The sequence below is a fragment of the Choristoneura fumiferana genome, chromosome 11 (assembly GCF_025370935.1).
Source record: "Choristoneura fumiferana chromosome 11, NRCan_CFum_1, whole genome shotgun sequence".
In the NCBI taxonomy this organism is placed as follows: Eukaryota; Metazoa; Arthropoda; class Insecta; order Lepidoptera; family Tortricidae; genus Choristoneura; species Choristoneura fumiferana.
Window position 1 is genome coordinate 2,617,031 of NC_133482.1, and position 18,401 is coordinate 2,635,431.

At 39.2% G+C, this 18,401-nt stretch overlaps 1 protein-coding gene across 1 annotated transcript in view; it reads right to left on the bottom strand.

Annotated features, from left to right (window-relative positions):
* Positions 1–18,401, bottom strand: part of PNPase (polyribonucleotide nucleotidyltransferase 1) — a 31,221-nt gene continuing 12,820 nt past the window's right edge. The window contains 14 exon segments of the mRNA XM_074094793.1: positions 1–1,198; positions 2,236–2,469; positions 3,222–3,345; positions 3,817–3,899; positions 4,159–4,263; positions 5,809–5,966; positions 7,223–7,315; positions 7,318–7,412; positions 7,597–7,724; positions 8,645–8,855; positions 10,222–10,378; positions 11,501–11,638; positions 11,641–11,666; positions 13,828–13,906. Of these exon segments, the coding sequence (XP_073950894.1) occupies positions 1,046–1,198; positions 2,236–2,469; positions 3,222–3,345; positions 3,817–3,899; positions 4,159–4,263; positions 5,809–5,966; positions 7,223–7,315; positions 7,318–7,412; positions 7,597–7,724; positions 8,645–8,855; positions 10,222–10,378; positions 11,501–11,638; positions 11,641–11,666; positions 13,828–13,906 (1,784 nt within the window). The 3' untranslated portion in view covers positions 1–1,045.

The window sequence follows — 18,401 nt, forward strand, 5'->3', positions numbered from 1 at the left end:
TGTGTCACAAACCGCTTGGCTCCCCCCTTAAATGTGTGACGTACTTTATGGATGACCCCTTGTATAACGCATTCAGGATCGCAATCGGTTGCACCATCTCTTTCTGTTACGTGGTTTACGACGAGGATAGGAAGAGATGGTGAATGTGATCGAGAGCGCCCGCACGCTAGGCACTACGGCCTCAGTTTACCACTTCATAACAAATACAGATTCAGGCAACGAACACGTCTATACAAAGTCCATCACTATTTCCTACATTCATTACTGAAGCAAACACGACTCTAAGCCTTTTTTTCGCCATTACAATGGCTAAACAGTGTCTTATAAAAAAAACAAATTAGTCTGTCACTTAGATTAAAATATTTGACACATTTAGGGGCTGTTTCACCTCCCATTGATTAGTTTAAACCACCTTTTAGTTAGGAGGGACCATTTGACAAAATTTCTGTTTGCCACGGACCACCAACTCTTTGAAGGTAATAAACGGTAAAAGTAAAATTGTAAATATGAATGAACGGTTGCGACCGCTGCTTGACTGGCGCGTCGTTTTGCCAATTCGTTGTTGATGGCTTCGCGGACTACTTCGAGTTCTTCCAGGGACCACCGGTTAAGAACCACTGGTTTAAACTGACTGATAAATGTGATGCCGTCTCCGTCTATTCGAACCAAACAAACATAGACGACATCACATTTATCAGTCAGTTTAAACTAATCAATGGGTGGTGAAACAGCCCCTTATTCTTTTATTTATCAGCGCTGTAAGTTTCTTTTGCTCGCAGCTTTATGCTGAGCCTGAGCCCATTGCCACCTGCTTACGTGTAATTGTTTTTTTAATTGTGTAGTCTTATTTTTTGCGGCAATAAATGATTTTATTATTTTTGACAATTAATCAATCAATTATTAAGATATAACCAGTTAAAGTTCCCCAACTCAACAAGAAAAAATACATTAAACTTATGAACATTATTTTAAGGGTCAATTTTGTTGTCTTATTAAAAGATTTTTTCTAAGTAATGAAATGTAAACATAACATAGACTGTTATTCCTAGCTCTTGTCTAGCTTCCTGACGACGCCGGGGGGAGGGGACGTGAGCACTTTCTTGGACAACCTGACTTGCCCCGAGACGGGGTCCCGGCCGAAGTACTTGACTTGGATCTCGGAGCCCACGTCCAATCCCAGTACTGAAGGATGCATTATCTGAAAGAAAACGTCTGAGACATGAGACTTCAAATAACCCGCCTCTGGGGAGTCGGGTAAAAAATTGGGCACCCTTAACACAGCTAGTTAGCAACGGTCGCTCTTGCGACCATAAGACGTTGTCCATGATGAATAATAATGATCGTAATTCATAAAACTCAAAATTAATAGTTTTCACATATTGTTATAATCTAAGAACTTATTGGATAGATTGTGAAAAAGATTGGCACGAAAAAAGTCTTGCACTATAGGGTTAAGCCGAGGCGAGGCAATTGATTTTTTAGCAATTTTTCTTTTAACCTATTTCCAGGTATACATATATCAACTGGATGCTGTTTTGCAATAGTGTGTTAACCTTGATTAATTCTGCAATACAATGTCAACCCTCAGAATAGAATTTTAACAGTTGAGATTGTATTGAAAAATTACAGTGGGTTGACTCAGTATTGCAAAACAGCATCGAACTATGAACCACACAAATGTACCTACACAAATATTCGACCTAGTAAGACATTGCTGTGACATTTACTCATTCATTCTCTTTTTGTGCAATCAGTTCTTTTTGTAGCTGTGTGTGTAATCATTCACGTCAACTCTCGTGGCACTACCTATACCAAATCTTAGTCTAACATCTATTAGCATGGTAAACGGTTGTGTTAATCACGTCACGTGAACGGCACTAAATGTGTAAAGAAATGTTTTTGTTAAAAATTACATTTTTAATACAAGCTTTTTTGCTGACTGTACTTTTTGTTGACTGTACTTGCACTGTCATCCAAGCTACATTTCCGTACCAAATGTCAACTCGATACCATTAACCGTTGAGGAGTTCCGTTCTGCGGAGACGATCCTGGCCGGACTACCAGGATTTCACTACCAGATTATTGTATTTTCACGCATTTTACATAAGTATACCAAATTTTAAGTCCATCCAACTACTGGAAGTTGGTCGAATTTAACTTGCAAGATTTGATTACAGACATACAGACAACGGGACAGTTGAAACTAAATAAAAGCTTGCAAAAAGAGCAACTCACCTTTCTATGGTCCAACTGTGAATTGTGCACGAGCGCCGGCGCCATCCCGTTATACAGCGTGACCAGCACGCCGATATCCTTCACTTCCACCACTTTGGCTTTGTAGATAGCCCCAAACTCCAGCTCCGGCGTCCGTTCCGAGGACAACCACGCGTCTATGCGCGCGCGCGCCTCGTCCATTGCGGCTTGTGAGGGCGCGAACACGCTGTATTTTGTCTCGTCTATTGGTGTTATCTGGAGATATTAAGAAGTGTCATACGCTGGGAGACTGGTGGATGCCATTAGTGGTTGCTAATAGTTGTTATAATTGGTGGCCGCCACCAGTTGCTGTAAATTGTGGTTATAAATGGTGCTTTAGCTAGTGATCGTCAGAAGCGGTTGGAAATGTTGTTATAACCGGTGGCCGTCACCAGTAGTTGTAGCTAGCGGCCGTTATTTATTGTGGTTACCGTCAGAAGTGATAGCAACTGGTTATTATAACTGGTGGCTGCCGCTAGTCTTTGCAGTTAGTGAACACCACTGGCGGTTGCTAATTAATAGTGGCTATAACAGGTGGCCGCCACTTGTAATAGAAAGTAGTTTTTTTAATGGTGGCCGCTGCTAGTGCTTACAGCTAGTGACCGGCATTAGTGGTTACAACAATTTTTTATAACTGGTGCTCACTAGTGGTTGTAGCAAGAAACCTTCACTAGTTGTTGCAACGAGCGCCAGCCACAAGTGGTTATTAATAGTGGTTGCAGCTAGTAACCGCCACTAGTACAGTTATGACCGGTGGTTAGTGACCACCATATGCAATTAAATTCTATCTAATAATTTCACAAAAAGTATGCCAATCGAATAATTAACTCCCACGGTAAACGTCATAATTATTCCCATAACAGACATTGCCATGTCATTATGTAATTTATGAGATATCTTTTGCATCACGATTTAACTAATTTGCCTGTATAAAATATAAAGTAACTCACCGTGTGGGTTTTACTTACTTGTACACCCGTTTCTACGTAGAGTTTCTTGAGATTGCCGCCACCGAGACCAAGTAACTTGGACCTTTTGTGGACCTCAACTTCTAATTCTTCCATCACTGGCATGTTTTCTTTGCGACCTTGTCTGAAAAAAGATTGTATCAACTATCCTAAATCAATCAAACGCCATTTTGTAAGAATCTGAATTGAAGAAAAAAAATCTGGCCAAGGACGAGTCGGATTCGCACACCAGAGGGGTTTCGTAGAAATTTGTATTCAATGTTAATGGAGCCCTCCTATAAGCAAATTGTACGCAATGAGGGATTAGATGATAACTGGCGTAGAACGTTCTTATAGCACAAGAATAAGAGTGAAAATCTTATTTTTTATGTCTGTCTCTGTCATTAACCAATCTAAAATGACCCCACGCAGCATATATTATATTCTACTTAAAAGAGGGGCTCTGCTAACTCACAGATCCCTTAAAATTTTATGGAATCTTCATTGCGAGACGCCGATTCGCATTTGGCCGGTTTTTTTTTTAATATGGCACTAATTTGTCACCATAGTGTCAAATTGTCGTTTTTTATTACGTAGCTACTATAATGGTACTCACCTGGGTTTGGCGATGCACTGGTTCATGATGCCGATGATTTCGCTCTTGGCGTCGCAGGCCTTTTGCACTGACTCCATGACGATCTAGAAAGAAAAAGTTCGATTTAGCCACTAAACAACTAATGTATTTTACACAACAACATGGGTAGGTATACTAATAAATTGAAATTATTTATTCATTAACTATCTTATCTAATGAAACTACCGCGAGACTCACTCATATTAAATGATATTGTAACGGATAACTCACGTCCTAAATAGAGTTTAGCTCGACATGTTTCGGGCTAATTCGTAGCCCTTCTTCCTACGAGCAACGCGACTCGGCGGCTTATCTTTACCTTACCTTGAGCGGGAGTCCAGGAATTTTTATGTCAGCTTGCAGCGCCGTGATGCCCTTGTTGGTTCCAGCCACTTTGAAGTCCATATCCCCCATGTAATCTTCTATGCCCTGAGGAGTTACAAAAATGAAGTAGACGTTGAATAAGAGTTAAGTACAGTTCTTCTGCGCTTAAAAATAGTGACGGATGTTACAGATATTATAAAAAATCGCTGTATATTAATTAATTATTCAGCAAAAATATTTTTTATCTTCGCTAAACATTGCCTTTCTATGTTTTCATAATAATATATAGGACATGGCAATTTTAAGAGTTGCCAAATACCCTATTCTACCGCATAAACGAATCTGTGAGTACCCATCATGATACAGATGAAGTGAATCAGGTTTTGCCATCGTATTTGGCGGAGAAGTTCGTATTAATCTTTTGATTCGATTGATTATTTGGTAAAATACTATGGAGAAACATTATTCACTAGATCCGTACCACGCTGGTAACCGGACTCGATGAGGGGACTCCCGCGTCGAGTACCGCTAAGGAGTCATCGCACACTGACGCCATAACTCTAAGTACAGCTACAGAAACACACTAACAAATCTAATTAAAGCTACAGGGACTCACTAACAAATCTAAGTACAACTACAGGGACTCGCTAACAAACCTAAGTACAGCTACAGAGACTCACTAATAAATCTAAGTACAGCTACAGGGACTCACTAACAAATGTAAGTACAACTACAAGGACTCGCTAACAAACCTAAGTACAGCTACAGATACTCACTAATAAACCTAAGTACAGCTACAGGGACTCACTAACAAATGTAAGTACAACTACAGGGACTCGCTAACAAACCTAAGTACAGCTACAGATACTCACTAATAAATCTAAGTACAGCTACAGGGACTCACTAACAAATGTAAGTACAACTACAAGGACTCGCTAACAAACCTAAGTACAGCTACAGATACTCACTAATAAATCTAAGTACAGCTACAGGGACTCACTAACAAATGTAAGTACAACTACAGGGATTGCTAACAAACCTAAGTACAGCTACATGGACTCAACGACAATTTTTTTTTAATATGGTAAGAGATCACCACTGCCCATAACCATCTGCAACACCAGGTATATTGCAGATGCGTTGCCAATCCAGAGGCCTAAGATGGGATACCTCAAGTGCCAGTAATTTCACCGGCTGTCTTACCCTCCACGCCGAAACACAACAGTGCAAGTACTGCTGCTTCACGGCAGGATTAGCGAGCAAGATAGTGGTAGCAATCCGGGCGGACCTTGCACAAGGTCCTACCACCTGCAAATCTAAGTACAACAACGGGTACTCTCTAACAAACCTAAGTACAGCTACAGGGACTCACTAACAAATCTAAGTAGATAGATAGATAGATAGATATAATCTTTATTCTTCAAAACAAAGTAAAGTACAACTACAGAGAGTCGCTTAAAAACCTAAGTACAGCTACATACAGGGACTCGTTAAAAACCTAAGTACAGCTACAGGGACTCACTAAAAAATCTAAGTACAAATACAGGGACTCACTAACAAACCTAAGTACAGCTTCAGGGACTAACTAAGAAATCTAAGTACAACTACAGGGAGTCGCTAGAAAACCTAAGTACAGCTACAGGGACTCACTAACAAATCGGTGAGTATCCGGTAGTCTGCCGCGTGGGAATGCCCGTCCGGCCGCGTCACCAGCCCAACGGCCACGCCGGCCGCCGGGCTCACCAGCGGGACTCCCGCGTCCAGCAGCGCTAAGGAGCCTCCGCACACTGACGCCATTGAACTCGAACCTGCAAAAATAAACACAAGTTAGCAATAACATACGCCTGGAGAGAGGTTTCTCTTGTGGTATACAAGAGTAAGGGTGTTTTAAAATTCTTTTTGACGACCGCATGGCCCTGTGGTAACAGAATTTGACTACGAAGCTAGAAGTCCCGGGTGCCATCCTTAGTTGGTGCAGATATTTGTATGAAAAATACGAATTATTATTTATTATTATTAATTTATTCCAACAAAAAAATACAGCATTACATTAAACACCAATGCGCTGTAAAATTCAAATTATACAAACAAAGACATAAAATACATAAAAAAAACTATGAATAGCTAGGGATTTTGGAACGTCGTCTTCGTCGCTACCCTAAAACGACGGAACACCACACCCTCCGGCCAGAAGTCGGAGCGCAGGAACATCTGCTGGTGCTTGGCAGGCACTTGGAGTCTAACAGCCTTATTCATAAAAAATCTTTAATTGAGGTTTGATCGGTCTGTTACTTAGCAGACTGATTAAGCTTGTTAGACGGTTGTCAAGAAGTATGATTCATAAACGCTTGCTAGCAGTCTGCTAGTTGTTGAGCTGCTGATAGACGGATTAGACGCGTTATGTTGGCCACCTTGACAAATCAAAGACAAAAAATGGCCTAATCGATAATTAAAAAAAAAAATTGACAGCAGTGACGCCAGTGACAGCAAATTACCAGGGAAAAAAATAAAAAGCGAGATGTTTGTTTTCCCGCCATTCCGATCCGCATGTTTATGTTGTGCAAAAAGCCATAATTATGCTAATCATCCTTATTTTTTTTTCATATTATTGTTAATTTATTGTTGCTAATTTAGAAGATTTTAAATACAAATTCCTGAAATTAAATTTTCCTGTTTTTTTTTAATCTGCGTAGCCCTGCCTTCACTATAAATATCTTCGGTACCTATGGTTTTTGCTCTAGTCAAAGTCAGCTGTTCAAACTTGTGGCGGCCATTTTGTGACTTAGCAGAGAGATAAAGGAGGGTCTACGGTCCTCCAACTTTAGCAGAGCCTTGATCGACTGATTAGCGCTAACAGACGTTTATGAATCATGTTTTTTAGCATCGGGCCTTCAAGTAGCCTTCAAGGAGGCTCTAACTTTTTATGAATAAGGCTGTAAATGAATGAACGAATGCATGCTCTCGAGTCTTGGTGCTTAATATGTATTTAAGTACATTTACTTTGGGACTAGGTCGATTGGTGTCAAGTGTCGCGATATTTGTATGGATATAATCATCTGTTCACCGTTAGATTCTAGCACTTCAGCGGTGAGCCTTACGGCGTAGGGCTGCGGCGGCACGACGGGCAGCAGGCCGCGCTCGGCCAGCGCGCCGTGGCGGCCTCGCGGCGCCCCGGAGCGCCCGCGCGCCCCACCTCGCCCGTCGCGTACGACGGGAACTCGTAGTGGAGGAAGAAGCTTTTCTCTTTTATGCCGCTGGAAAAACACGTTCCGTTGAGGTGCTGATAAACTTGAGCACTGACTTGTACCAATTTTAATGCATTATGTATTTCCATTGGGAAAAGTCGGACCTAATACCAAACCTCTCGCTCCTCTCCGCTGCCACAGGCAGCCTAAGAGTGGCGGGTCAGAACGTCCAGAGTTTGAAACGGTAGCATACCTGGTAAGCATAGTGAGCGTGTCCATTTTGAGCGCGCTCTCGGGCGAGTCGAAGGCCACGGTGCATAGAACTTGTGTCTGCCCGCGCTGGAACACCGCGCTGCCGTGCAGAGGCTCGTAAAGCCCAACCTGGAAACAATGCGGTCAAGATAGTGTTTTGTGTCAGTGTTTACTGTTGTAAACCATCCTCAAACAAAGGTGATGTACCTTTTAAGGGCCACCACATACACTTGGAACTCCGTAAATACACACATACGTTTATTACCTTTATTTCAATTCCGAAGTCACAGGCCACCATGCGAAATTCCGAATCAGAGAAAAGTTCGAACGGAAAATTACTGTCCGATGTGGTAGGTCCATAGATTTGTATGGAAACACCTTTTTTTAATAACTGTATTTTGTTATTTTTTTTTATTCAACTTGATGGCAAACGAGCAAGTGGGTCTCCTGATGGTAAGAGATCACCACCGCCCATAAACATCTGCAACACCAGGGGTATTGCAGATGCGTTGCCAACCTAGAGGCCTAAGATGGGATACCTCAACTGCCAGTAATCTTATAATCAGTAATGTATCTTTTGATGTCGTTGACCTAGAAGTTTTTTTTTTCGCTGCTTTGAAGCAGTACCTAAATTTTGCAGAGATGTGAGGGGTACCTCAGATAAGTACAGTCGAGGTCAAAATTTCTTTATACTTTCACTGTATGCCATCTGGCAATTTTATACAAAAGTTAAAACACAAAGTGACAGCGACAAAGTAGTAAAGTACAAAGATATCTTTGATCTCTAAATATTTAGGGAGATGAGACGTCCGAACATGATAAAATAATTTAAGTAAACTACATCTGCGTCCAATAAGGGTGTAAAATAAAAATAATTATTGGTGATGTATCTCTGTCTCTCAAAGTCAAAATTGTATCATTCAGACGGGAAGCTTACGCCTCAATCAACTTTACAGATAGAAGTTTGAACGAAGTACTTCCATGCAGCCGATCGTTGTACGCTAAGCTAAGTCCACTCCAATCGCAGTGTAGGTGGACATTATTCTCACCTGGCAGCTAATGTTCCTCAACTCATCCAACCGCCGGCCGTCGCACCGGACGTCCGTCTCAAAAATGACGTCCCGGAAGGTCTGACGCAGATGCGCGTTGAAGGCGTCCTGGAGCTGCGTGAGGTCGCCGTCGTCGCGGAGCTGGTTCAGCACCGTCTGCCGCAGGTCTTGGATGGCCACGTCGCGGGACGTCTTGTCGTGGGAGTGGTCGCTGGAGAATTCATTAGAAAATATATATTTTTAAGGAAATTTTAGAGCAATTGATCTTTTTACATTTAGGGCCCGTTTCACTACTCATGGATTAATTTTATTTGACAGATAAATGTGATGCCGTCTTCGTCTATTCGGACAAAACAAACAGAGACGGCATCACATATATCTGTTTCATAAAATTAATCAATACTTGGTGAAACAGGGAGTTAAGAGTGAATTGAATAGGCGTTACTGAACCAGTGAGATATACCTACCTTTGGTCTGATCTACGTTTTTCATCAGGGGAAATAGGGGCCAATCACAGAACAGGATATTGTAAAAAACAATAAATAAAAAAAAAACCCGACTGCCTTAAAAGATACTAAAAAGAAGAATACAAGCCTAGTGGGCTAGAACTTTGTTAAGTAGCTAACTTAAAGTTCAACAGTCGGGACCCATTACTAAGAACTTTGAGCGTCACGATTTAAATGGCAATCTTTAAGGCAGTCGGGTTTTTTTTTTTTTTTTTTTTTTTCACACTTTTCTGTGAAAATGGTATATTAAAACGGTTATAACCCAAATATTTTTAGGATGGGCAAATTATTAGCTTTCATTTGATACCCTACTTGATAGGTTTGAATAAAAATCATTTTTTTAAACTTACAATTTGGCGCCAAAAATCCGCCATTTTGATTTTAAAGGAATTAAATGTACTGAGTGTCACTCGCGTCATTAAGTCGAATCCAATGACGTATCACTTATCAAAATCAGTTAAGCCGTTGAGTAGTTACGAGAGGACATAGGAAGACACATATAGACATACATACATACGCGTCAAACACACAACCCTCCTTCGCAGTCGGGTAAAAAAAGCCCGATTGCACGAAGGAAGGTGTTTTTCGAACGTATGTAAGTAAGTACTTGTTTTTCAGTACTCTCTGCAGCCCAAACAGCTGAACAAATTTCAACATATTATGAGGTAGAGATTTTTTTATTCGACTGGATGGTAAACGAGCAAGTGGGAAATTGAACAATGCTTTTCCATCATATATATTTATCGTGCTGTCTCATTTAGCTTCAGCAAATGAGTTTGCTAGGTGAGTTAGGTAAGTTCAGATCAGGTTTTTTTTAGTTACGTACAGTCAATGTCATAAATAAGTGATCATTTCTGCACCTTGTCGCTATCAGTCGTTACACAATTTCGTATGGCTATTCAAACATGACATTAAAGTGACAAGGTACAAAAGTGATCACTTGTTTATGACGTTGACTGTACATGAAACTGACCCGTGATTGACCCTATCTCACCTGATGTAAAGTGAAGGAGTGAAGGTGTTGTCTAATTAAACACAAAAGTTACATTTAATTTCCACAATGCTAGCTACCTTAGTATTTCTCTTATTTTCATAGTAGAGAGAGTCTTGACAGAGTCAACCAAGTTCTGCGCTAGGGGGACTTGTGTTTCGTACTCTCTCTTTGTCTTGCCGTGCTCTTTCTGAAGCTTCTCTATGCCTCGCACTATGTGTTGGGCTTCCTTAGTTCCTAAAATAACGGAATTTCAAATTACGAAAATTTGTTATAAAAGTATCTACAGTGCAAACAGTAACACTGCAGTGTATCGTTCAAAGGTTAACTTGAAGAGATCCTTCTGGGATAAATTTGCCTTTGTCCAGCGATCTGTACATGTAAACCAGTAGTTAACAAACTTATTTTTCTCGTGGACCACTTTCAAAATTTTACTGGTTTCGGTGGACCCCCTGCTGCTACATTTCTACCACATTCTTAAAGTCGCCAAAAAATAAAAATTGTGTCGCTTCTGAGTTCTGTCCAGTCGCTTGCCTTATTAAAATATTATCTGCTTAGTTAGGTACTTAAAACAATGTAGGTAGGCCCTTATAAAAACTATGCTTACATTTTGGCTCTTTACTATCAAAAGCAGATAAATTTTCGTGGACCCCCATTAACATCTTATGGACCCCCATTTTTTGTTCACGCCTACGTAGACCCCCAGCAAGTCTCCCGTGGACCCCTGGGGGTGCACCTGGACCACTTTGGGAATCACTGATGTAAACTGTCAAATCCGTCGTGAATACACACATATGAAAAACATCGAAATTAGTCCGACCGTTTCTGGATGAGTATTATTGTGAGTTTAATTTAATTTAGTCGTTTTATAGTTATATTTATCCATAAAGTGCAATAATTTTGACTTGAACTCTATACATATAACATAATAAGAGCGTTGACAGGTAACTCTAGTTGCCAAAAGCATGTGAGTGGATGTTTCTATATCCATACTAATATTATAAATGCGAAAGTGTGTTAGTATGTTTGTGTGTTTGTCCGTCTTTCACGCCGTAACGGAGCGACGGATCGACGTGATTTTTGGCATAGAGATACTTTATGGGCCCGAGAGTGACATAGGCTTCTTTTTATCCTGGAAAAATGCACAGTTCCCGAGGGAACAGCGCGCGATAACCGAATACCACGCGGGCGGAGCCGCTGGCAAAAGCTAGTAAATTAAATTAAATTTCTCGTTCCAGCTATTTCCAGCTGTTTTTTTACAATTTTTTCTTTTGCCGTCCTCTTTGTCCTTTTTCTCGAGAGTTTTAGTAATATTAACACAATACAAGTTTGAATAGGCAAGGTAACTTACATTCGTACCTAGTTTGATGGCCTTGAGCAGATCCTGTTGCAGCACGTCTTCGGCGCTGCCTTCCAGCATCACAACCAGGTTGTTCCTGGTGGCAGCCACCACAAGGTTTAGGGCTGAACTGGTCAGGTCTTTGCGGGTCGGGTTATTATTATCTCGTTGTCTATGAGGCCAAGTCTGGAACAAATGTTTTAAAGAAATTGCTAACTAAAATTGGGTAGATTTCTTTGCGGGTAGCGGTGATTGCTTCTCATTAGGTGACCCGCATGCTCGTTTACCCCCTTTTATGTAAAGAAAAATATGGTGTATGTAGGTGTGACGTCACACAGATATTGTAACTGGCTATTATTTTTTGTTTAACTGTCAAAAACATTTGTGCGATATTTTTTGAAAAATCTAACTGACGGATTATTAATATATTTGGGTCAAGCAACTTTTTAGTGTAGCTTGTTGCCGTGGGAACATCTCCTGAGTTACTTATTAAAAGTATTTTTTTAGCATTGTTTTATGGGTACAAATCAACTTCGTTGGGAGTTGTGACAGTTTAAAGGTCATAGCTCATTAGATCAACCCGGCACCTGATCAGCACCGCCTCGCCGCGTGCGGTTAGTATTCTTAATATGGATTTGTATGGGCATGCGCTCATTACATCAACTCCGAAGCGTCACCGGATCGCCTCGCTCGCGAGGTGTCCACGCGCGGACAGCGAGTATACCGCTCGGTGATAGTTCGCTGCTCGTAAGCTTGTGCCGTCGGCGCGGCGCTCCCCACCCTCATTTCTTAGTAGATTACTCGGAAATTTGTGGACCACGCGACGTCCACCCGTGGACCACCAGATCGGATCTATTGTCAAGAAGACATTAATCTGTCATCTCCCAGGATAACAGGATCAAAGGAATTTGGGCACAAATTTGTGCCTCTGGGAGAGGACAGGTTAATATATAAGGCGTATTTAAAGTTAATGATTATATCATGGACAGGGATATTTGGAAATAGTCCCGATCCGCATTAGCGATCCCTTCAAATAGCGAACCTACTGAGTTAAAAATAAAGTTGTGTTAAAAACTTGTGATGGATAGATATGAAAAAAAAAAAATGAAAATAATTTATTGCATAAAAAACTTATAAACAAGAGTCTACGCTCTGGATCCTGAGCTAGGAGTCCCTGATATCATTTAATTAATTGTAAATCTGTTAAAAAAAATATACCTTGTTGAATTTCTTGCTGGATTCTTCTCAACAGAAGTTTTCCGAACCGGCGGTAGATTTTTTGACATTTATAAGTGCTTGTTATAGACTAATTGAATAAAGATATTTTGACTTTTGCCTTTTTTTCACTTGTCGACAACGAGTGGACGCCGAAAGTCGAGGCGCTACCAAGCAACGGCTAAACTGATAGTGTTATGGAGCGGATACCAGTGGCTCTAATGAGCTGTGACCTTTAAGGCAATTTCTTCATGACTCATCTCCTAAGCAAGCTAATATACTCAGCGGCACAAAATTTGGCCCACCCTTCATAGAAAATTACCGATTCTGCATACATTTGAGGGCCAGATTTTTTCCGCTCAGTATAGTATTGGCTCTGTGCACGACATCAGCGCCACCTATCGTCCGCAACTTTGCAGGCTCTGAGGCTCGACGTTTTGAAATTTCATCGCGATATTGTGACAAAAATCAAACCTATCACATATTAATTTATAATACAAATTACTGTGATACCATGTTTTGGTGAACAATGGGTTGTGAATTTATTTTAGCTCATTAAAGTTGATGAGGTAAGTAAAATTTATTAAAACGGGTGATTTATAAAAAAAGCTACTTTAATGGTTTCTTCAAATAATAGTGAAGATATATAATTGTTCTTGTATAGCTAGTAATAAATTAAATATTGTTTGCAGATCAAAATGAGTATCATTATGAAGACTGGTTTTATGAGTTCACTCAATACCAAATTTCAATCATAAACCGTTCCAAAAGGAAAATTGTTGGTATCTGTTGGACATCTCCGGTATGTAGAGGAATTAAGAACAAAACAGGGACAGTGTTCAATAATTCAAGCTTGCACCATAAGACAAACATCTACTACTAAAATTAGGTAGTAAGCCTGAATAAATTTCTTTGTTAATATCATTATGAGTATGACAGATGACAGAGCGTACATTATTTCTACTTTCGGCCACTATGAGCGCTGCAATAGATTTCATTACCCCCACCTAGTACTTCGCACCCAGCCAATACATTGCAAACATTTTTCTTTATGGGAAAGAATAACAACAATAAGAAGTTGATTGGCTATTATAATATAGTAATAAAAAAATATATATTATAAATACTGTACCTCACAGCCCCAATAGGGCCGTTCCATGGAACATCAGACAATGCCAGCGCAGCACTGGCAGCGTTGATGGCCACAGTTTCTGGGGATTGGTGCATCTACGGCCAGCATGTTGCAGACAATCTGAGTGTCATAGAAGTAATTTGCTGGGAATAGGGTCGGAGCGATCGGTCATCAGGCGAGAGGTTAGGATCTCTCGCTCTCTGTGGACCTGTAAATAAATGGAGTATGAGTGAGACGTGGACGGACGATTTAAGAGGGTCGCTGGCGCGGATGGATGCGAGGAACTGAAGACAGTGTTGTGCGTCCCATGGAAGAGGCCTATGTCAGCAGAGGACTGCTGTAGGCTGATGAGAACCTCCATGCAAAAAGAGGAGTTTGACAAGTTGGACGGCAATGTCTGTCTCCATCATCTCTGAAATGGTTGGATCTATTTCAATCCAGTTTTAAGTGAAAGCGAGTTTCACTGCGGTGGTTTTTCAAGAATTAAGATTATTAATTATCTTTAATAGTGTAAAAGTTTTTAATCTATCAGGTATGCTTTAGTGCCTAGTTCTACTACTCCTAGGGGCCCCACAAACTTGCAGTCCACCCCTGCCAGAGCATTAGGTTGCAAATTTTACCATAAATTTCTAATCTAGAAAGGTGTCAGGTGTACATAATGTGTAGATATTATCTACCTAACCTAATCTCTCTCCTTAAAAAGTTTGTAGGTATTCGACCAGCAGCAGCTGCCTTTTGTCTGTAGTCCACTACTAGTGGGAGGAAAGAGCTGGTGCTCTGCTTAGCTCTGGACACGACTGTGGCCAGCACGCTCGTGTTGCCCAGTGTTGCTACACATGCGCCATCTGCAAAGCGCGCATACTGGCCGGTTGAGAGCTTCAAGGTGGTTCTGTGGAAAATAAATACAAAATTAAAGAATTCAATTTCAACTTTCTATGTTTTGGCAACCAGTTACTTTAGATTACCAATCACTACTGCCAATGACACTTGACAGCAGTAAGGTTACTTGAAATAAGCCATTTTTCTTTTTGGGTCAATGGCGCAACTAAATAAGTAGTTTAACCCCTCATATGCGGGAGGGGTTAAAAGTAGTGGATTCTAGTCTCATCTGTTTAATAAGAGCAAAATCTGATGATAAAAAAATACAAAAAGATAGCCTTAAATTTTACACGGATCCGTGCATACGCATATGAGGGTTAAAAACCTTTTTGCCATTCAGGCTTTAATCATACCAGTATGATTGTTACTCTTTTCTATTGAGGGGCTGGAAGGATTTGATTTGAATTGGTATATACCATAGTCTTTTTTTATTTCTGTTAACATGGACTCCCAGGGATCCAAGTTAGAGAGAAAAAAATGAGGGTTGAGGGAAATATAGTGGGTAAGTATGTAGCAGTAGGGGTCTACTGAAAACAGTACAATTTTGAAAGTGGTCTATGAGGATAAAAAGTTTTGAAACCTCTAAACCTCTGGAAGAGAATAATCTTCATGAAGATAACAGTTTAATTTGGAATTCCAATAGTAATTTAGTAAAATCGTGGAGTTTTAATCCAAACACCATTCCTAAGGTTCACGCAAGCCAGCCACGAGTAAATACATGCTCATAAACTTTTACTTTTCTTTTGGTACCTCTATTTGTAAAAATTGCTTTTGGTAAGAAAACCAGCTAACCTAAAACTATACATAGTGAAAATACTCACTCATTTGAAAATGTACATCTAATTGGCCACGGGTGCTTGTGTTGAGAATACATTGTGATAACAAGTCGCTCTGGTTTTTAATTTAGATAAAAATCTATGTTTTGACAGCATTATTTTATATTTGGCAATGGGTCAAACAACGGCTTGAATAATAAGATACAAAGAATATATTTACTGATAAACTCTACTAAGGCAGCACTTATGAAAGCTTCAGCTTTACACAACGAAAAAAAGTATCTTGAAAAGAATATAAGTAATTTAGAAGAAAAGATTTTATTTATTATAACCAAATTTTGCCCCAGTGGGTTGAAACTCCATACAAAAAATCTAATGTATGGAGCTAGTGCCTTTTTTGTACCAACCTCTCCAAAATAACTTATTGTTGCCATATTTATGAAATGATCTGTGTTTAGAAGATTTCACTTAAATTATAATATTTGCAATTCTTCACATTTTAAGCTGTGAAAAAAAAAATAAGCGGAAAAAAATATTACTAAGATAAATAATACAATATAAAAATAATTCTGACTGATATCCTTTTTTATTAAGTAAATGAAAAAAATTTAGTTCTTTTTCAATTTATATGGCAGCCCACAAACCTTCATCTGCTGCGTGGGAACGGACGCCTTCGCGAGATATTGTGTTTACTGTTTGAATTTCGTGTATTTTGTGTGTTGTTGTTAATAGCGTTGAGTTTGAGATTATTTCTCCTCCGCATTAACTTTTCTTTCACTAAAGTGCATTTATTCGAGACAGGACTCTAGTTTTACCGTTATTTTCACGGCTGTCCTTTACTAAGAAACCATTCAACATGAGGAGATGCGAAATTTGTCGTATTCAAGAAAACATTGTGAAAACAAAATGTTATATGCTAGATTTCCTCTAAGTGAACATGAGTAAGTAAAGTTACTGATAAATCTGATAATAGGTGTTGAGGTTGTATTTGCTGGCCGACGTCAATTCGTATTATATAGTATCACGACAATTAAATTTTATTTCAGTTGTAAGCAGTGGGTGAAAGTAGTTGGCAACGAGATTTCACAAAATCGAAAACCCGGCTGAAGAAGAAAGCCATACCAAAATTTTGACTTCCCATGCCACCTCTTTCTGAAGAAATTCTTGAAGGTTTCCCCTAAAGATGGCAAGAACAGCCAAGGTAAACACTTATTTTATTTTCAATTTATCTCTATTGCAACTTGACTTACTGCATCTATAAATAATAATAATAAAATAATAAAAAGATATTGATTTAATAGTTTGTTACAAATATCTACATAGGTACATAACAAATAATAAAGTACAATCAAACTATCAAAAGGGAAAGCGACTCAGCTTATGCCTGCACCTTGCAGAACAAAGTCCCTTGGCTAACAGGCGCTGTTTTCAGTTGCCCCCATAAACCATGACCCTAATAAATACCATCAATACAACACACCATTTTTTTTTACATATTTTTACATACAATATATGTTATAAAATTAATTGCTTCGTCATCAATAATAATGCTAGTATTTTGAGTTATAGTATAGTTGCCAGTCAGAGCATTAGTAATAGACAGAAAAATTGGCTATACACACAAATATATTTCACCTGTATAAGTTAGTGAAGCTTCTGGCTAAATTAAACTTTGTTTCAGGTTCAGCTTTGGAGTTGCCCAGTGTGGAATATTTACATGCACAGCCTTCTACAAGTGGTGCGCAGTGTAAAACTGACAATACAACAGGTAAGCTATCACTTTAAAAATCTATACCTTATAGCATAATTAGAAATTTTAGAGTTGATCTGATGATAAAGCTAGCGGTGACCATAGAAACACTGTATAATCAACACAACTGCATCGAGTTGGACTCGTGTCGTCTTGACGAGTACTTAGGTAACCAGGGCATATATACAGTCAGCAAAAAAAAAAAATACTTATATTAGAGAATTTTCAGAAAAACTTATGAACTGTTTACGGAACCTTTCATGTACGAGTCCAACTCGCACTTGATCATTTTTTCTGTATTGTCTGTGTTTATGGTACACTTCATGTAATAACACTCCTCTTTTTGCGTTAGGGCTTAAAAATAGGTTGAGCTGCTTAGTAGTTAGAGGAGATAGAAATGGATATGCATAGATACAGGTCAAAATATAATCCTCCTTTTGGGCTTCACCAGAATCGGGTAAAAACTATAGAATAATTTCATTACATTTGGCATGGCAAGTAGATTGTTTATCAGAGGTATACAAAAAATTATGTATTGTCAACTAACTCCAAGATCACCTTACATTTCATTTCATTCATTTGACAAGTAAAGACATATTTGACAATAAGGCAAAAATTGTAAGAAAGTTGTTCTAGGTAAACATAGTCATTGACCTGCAATATGACAAAAATTGGATTGTATACCAATTTTATTTTACTTGCATTAGTTAGTGTTAAGCTACTGGCTAAATTTAACTTTGTTTCAGGTTCAGCTTTGGAGTTGCCCAGTGTGGAATATTACATGCACAGCTTCCACAAGTGCTGTGCAGTGCAAAACGGACAATACAATACTACAATACAATACTGTGTAACGTGAAACTGTATTTACCTATGTAAAGAAAAATAGATCCATGACATGAAAATAAATTATTATAAAGAAAAACAACTTTTTTTCTTTAATTCGATCATTTAATTAATAAAAGCGCACCACTACGTGCTTTTTGACAATATATCGAAAAAAAAGCACAACACTATGCTGTTACATATCGATAATATCGACTGTTTCCTAACAACACTACTTGTCAATGTGACTTTTTCGGCCCTGTTTAGTCTGTGCAGTTCGTTCTTAATATTGGCACTAAAAAGACACTGAATTCATACTACAATCGTGTATTGTTTTTGTATGAGAG